The sequence below is a fragment of the Haplochromis burtoni genome, unplaced genomic scaffold (assembly GCF_018398535.1).
Source record: "Haplochromis burtoni strain Fernald_Lab_line unplaced genomic scaffold, NCSU_Asbu1 Contig_3627, whole genome shotgun sequence".
NCBI classification, from domain to species: Eukaryota; Metazoa; Chordata; class Actinopteri; order Cichliformes; family Cichlidae; genus Haplochromis; species Haplochromis burtoni.
Window position 1 is genome coordinate 1 of NW_024585988.1, and position 5148 is coordinate 5148.

Sequence of the window (5148 nt, forward strand, 5' to 3'; positions counted from 1 at the left end):
AAGCATATAGTTAGGGCTGGACCAGGTGACCCTGAATCCTCCCTTAGTTATGCTGCAATAGACGTAGGCAGCCGGGGATTCCCATGATGATCAGGTTTCATCTTCACACATCAGGAGCAGCTGCTCCATCACAAACACCACAGAAGAAGAACAAAACTGGATCAGATTTAATGTAACCGGCTGTTTTTATCTGGATTTATTTGACAGGGACAGAGTTCATATTCATGGACATCAGGATAAAAACAGAAGATGGAAACCTGCCAGATTTGAGCTGAACTGCTCATGTGTAGTCCCTGGGCAGGTCACATGACTCTATCCAACTCCAAACAATACACTGAGTTAAGTGATCACAGGTCTGCTTTGTTCACTTTGCCTTCAAAGTGTCACATGTGGACTGCTCCTTTATTACTACCACTGAAGGCCACGCCCCTCTGGTCATGTGATCATGTGGTTTGTAGGAACGCTCCTCTTCCTCAGAGGATCCACCTGTGCTTCCTTTCCTCCACCTGTTACAGTGAGGGAACGTCCTGAAACCTGCATTGTGACCTACAAACTTCTAACCCCTGAGATTCAATCGTACAGTTTGAGCAGGAGCTGAATAACGCGACTGAAAACATTCACACAGCTTAAGTGTGAGAATTCTAAAGCAAATCTAAAATTAACCAGGAGCCAATGTAAGAAAATAAAACAGGGCTAATGTGAGCTCGCTCCCCAGAGGGTGTCAGGAGTCTGTTTCATGGAGGCGTCACAGACATGATTTGTGGTTTTCCTCAGTCAGAAGCAGAGACTGAGTTGCATAAATGCAGTTTATTCATATTCAGCATGCTGTGGTTTATGTAACAGGAAATATGACAGTATAAATAAAGACAAGGTGTTCATGTCACTGCCCCAGAAACCCTCTACAGTCTGTTACGGAGGTGCATCAGTCTAATTTATCTTTACAAGAACAGCAGTTCTTAAACCTGCCACAAGGTGGAGCTCTGACACAAGGGATGGAAGTATCTCTGCTGTCCACAGTGTGACACACACAGACACACTGTTCACAGTCGCATAAAGCACTGAAGGAAACACTTGTATGTGAGTTCAAAGTAGAAACAACATGTGCATCAGTGTGTCTAAGTCCAATCATCTTAAACATGATATAATCAAACCCCCGTTCATGTGATACAGTCAGAACAGTAGGGGATGTTTTTTTCTTTAGTCCCTCACAGGGGTCATCACTGCAGTCAGCCAGGGTGACCATCTCCCTGACTGCTCCTGCTGCCCTCCAACATCTCCAGCTTCAACGGACTTTAGGATTATTGTCCAACTCTTTAGTTATCCAAGCCATTTCCTGTCATGTTTGATATATTACACTGACATGTTTTTCACCTTATTTAGCCTCATTTTCAAACTTGCGGGATAAATAAAGCATTTCTTATTGTTATAGACAGTGTTGTTGTTAATGTATGTTTGGGGGCGTTGCACCCCAGAACCTTCAGAGGATTTTCAGGGTTCTCCCTGCCGGAATGTTATGTGTGGGACAGTTTCCTGTATGTGTGCGACTAGCTGTGGTTGTTTCTAAAAGTGGTCAGTAAACGTCCTAAAACTGGCACTTGAGTTTCCGAGCATTTTTATCCTGACGAACGCGGACAGTTTTGAGTTTTTGCTACGGATTTTGCAGTCGGACTACCGCTTCGCATCTATGGCTACGATCGGATCGCTCACGGAGTTTGCCGAGGGAGACGGCGACTGGATTGAATATGTCGAGAGGCTTGAACACTTTTTCTTGGCAAACGACATTTCGGACGAAGGAAAAAAAAGGTCAGTTCTTCTCAGTGCGTGTGGAGCGAGGACCTACAAGTTGATACGTAACCTGACGACGCCTCGGAAACCCGGGGACTTCAGTTTCAAAGAACTGGTGACGTTGGTGCAAAATCATCACTGCCCGAAACCCTCCGTGATTGTTCAGCGGTTCAAATTCCACACTCATTCACGCAAGCCGGGAGTTTCGGTGGCTGCGTATGTGACGGAGCTGAGACAGCTATCAGAGCACTGTGAGTTTGGAGGCGTGCTGGATGACATGCTCCGCGACAGGTTGGTGTGTGGTATAAATGATGATGGCATGCAGCGTCGGTTGTTGGGGGAGCCCACACTGGACTTTAAGAAAGCTTTGGAAATTGCTCAGGCAATAGAAACGGCAGCTAATAACACTAAAGACATTCGGAAAGCTAACAACAATATGCACTCAACCGAGGTGCATCATGTATCTCGGAGTGTGAGGGGCAAACCGAGGGAGCTTTTGGAGTGTTACCGGTGTGGGGGGGCACACTTTGCCAAGGACTGTGTTTTCAAAGACAGTACCTGCCATAACTGCAAGAAAAAGGGGCACTTAGCCAAGAAATGCAGGGGCACTAAGCAGTGCTTTAAGTGGCCCAAAAGAGGTGCCGGTACTCTATTTTTTTTCCGCCTCCCCTGAGGTAACAACAACTATATTGAATGGGTTTTATATACAACAGTCAACAGACAACCTTATACAAAATAATAAATCATTTTATTAGTTTGTGGATTTGCTTGAGCTAGAAAGAGCTACTGAACATAAATAAAATGTGCAAAAAGGTATTGAAATTTTTTTTTAACAAAATGTACATAAAATAAATTATAAACTAATTTGTATTTTGCTCTCTCTTGAGTCCCTGCTGGTATCAGCAGCAGCACTTGTAAAGTGTACCTGCAGAGCTTGGTAGTTCTCCCATACTGCTTTCACTGTTCTCTCACTTGAAGCAACCCAACGCACTGATAAAACACGGCCTATCACAAGGAGACGTTGTCCAACATTGTGAGCACTCTCGGTTAACTCCCTTTGGTTTTTTGGTGATGCATGGTAGAGGGAGTAAAGCTGATCTAAGAATATTTTAAAGTGGTTGATTCCTCCTACCTCCTTCAAAACATCACAAACTGCCAGTTCCAGTCTGTGATTGGAACAATGCCAGACAAACAGGTAAGGGAATTTGGAACAAAGCTGCGCAGCAACTCCTGCTTTCCTCCCAAGCATCACTGAGGCTCCATCACAAGCAAATGCCAACAAATGTTCCTGTAGGTAGTGAGGGTCAAAGCCATTATTATGAAGACATCCTAACAGTGCTTCAGTGATGTCCTTTGCTGTGGTCCCCTGCAGCTCAATCAGTTCAAAAAATATTGTGTCTGGATTTTCACTGGAAATAGCTGACCGCAGGCACACGACAAGCACAGACTTTCCACTTATTGTAGTGGATTCATCAATGAGCACACACAATTTTCTTTCATTCATCACTATGTCATTGACTACCTTCTTTTTCATTTCAGCTGCAATGTGATCCAGTATATTTGCACATGAGTTATTAGAGTGCAAAACTCTGCCCATCTTGACACCATTTAAGACTTGCAACTGGACATCTATTGGCATGTCTGTAAAGGGACGCCCATGCTTGCCAATCTTATAAGCTGTTCTAAACACATTGCAAGTTGAAGCGTAGTCAGCCTTTCTCATATCTTCAATGTGTTTTTGCATTGTATTTTGTGTTGCCTTCTCTTTTATTTCAACTGCTTTCTTGTGATAAATTGAGTCTCTGTGCTCTTTTATTTTCTTTCGTAGTGAGTTTTGTTGTGCAGCCTTGTCCCTTCCAAAAGACGAGATTAAGCACCCACTCCACTCCTGCGACACTCTCTGCCCTTGCTGCATGTCCACGCGAGCACAAACTTGACTACACACACTACAACCCAACTTTTGATTTCTGCTGATCAGCCACTTGTAATTTGTGGAGAAATACCGGACTTGTGCTTGGGACCAACATTCTGGCCACTCATGCTCGCTAACGCGGCTGTTGTCATCGGTAGAAATGGTGTCATTCTCGTCCTCGTCGTCGCCAAAAGTGCCGTCGTCCGCGGCTGCGGCACTAGTGCAGCTTTCATTAGCTTGCGTCTGACCTGCAGCGATATCATTCTGGCTTGGTGGGGTGTCAGCCAGCGAGTCCTCTGATTCTGACCTTGTTCTTTTACTACTCAGAGGCTACGTTCACACTGCAGGCGAAAGCGCATCAAATCCGATTTTTTTGACCCTATGCGACCCATATCCGATCATGGTATGACAGTGTGAACGGCACAAATCCGATATTTTCAAATCCGATCTGGGTCACTTTCGTATGTGGTACTGAATCCGATACATATCCGATGTTTCAGAAAGCGACTGCTGTGTGAACGGTCATGTCGCATTAAATCCGTCTTTTACGTCACTGACACAAGACAGACGCCAATTATCAGCGCCAGAGAAGCGCCCGAGAAGACATCGCGAACGCTTCCTGGCCATCCGGTGAAACTGCTGGGAAGACAACGTTGGAGAAACGTGAACATTTTATTTGTACTGTATAATCTGCAGATTCTGACAGAAATCTGCAACTATCCTTTGAAGCACCGCTCCTCTAAAACAGCAATAAGGATCATTATTAGGTTATCTACATTATTATGTAAATAACAAAATAACTTAAAGCAAAAATTGGGAAACGTGAAGTCCGAAGTCTTTATATTAAGGGCCATCAGTCAAACAATATAGTTTGCTCTGGGTCTAAACAGAGCGCGTTGTGTGTGACGTCTTCTTTTGCGCATGCGGGCCGCTTTGAGCGTTCACACTAGAGCGCGTTTGCTGTCGCATTTTATTTGTAGTGTGAACGAGCAGACAAAAAAATCGGATTTGATCAAAAAATCGGAATTGAGCATTAAGACCTGCAGTGTGAACGTAGCCAGAGTCTGAAGCCAGGAGAGCATATTAAGTGTTCATTGTTTTTGTATTTTAACCGAGCAGCTGTTTGCGCGTTTTACACACCCTCTCCGGACCACGTTGAGTTGTTGACATGACAACGGCAAAAGCGACGCATGCGCTTTTCACTTGTAAAACACATTGGTGTATGGGTAATGTAGTCTCTGCTCTCGGTGGGACGAATTAGGAAGCGTGCTTGTGAAGGGCGCTCTGAAAAGCGGCAGCGCAGCCAAACGATTATAACAGATGTGCAAATGAGAGTACCGGTACGCTAAAAGCACGTTCTGGGCGCATGGAGAGGTGGCGGTACTCTCAAGAGCTATATTTAGAAGTGGCGGTACTGAGTACCGGCGCGTACCGGCCCACTTAAAGCACTG

The 5148-nt window shown here is 44.8% G+C and overlaps 1 protein-coding gene across 1 annotated transcript in view; it reads left to right on the forward strand.

Moving 5' to 3' along the window:
• The first annotated feature begins 1628 nt into the window (after positions 1-1628).
• Positions 1629-5148, forward strand: part of LOC121813930 — a 4692-nt gene continuing 1172 nt past the window's right edge. Inside the window, exon 1 of the mRNA XM_042217903.1 lies at positions 1629-2390. Coding sequence (XP_042073837.1) covers positions 1685-2390 — 706 coding nt within the window. The 5' untranslated portion in view covers positions 1629-1684. The remainder of the gene's footprint in view (positions 2391-5148) is intronic.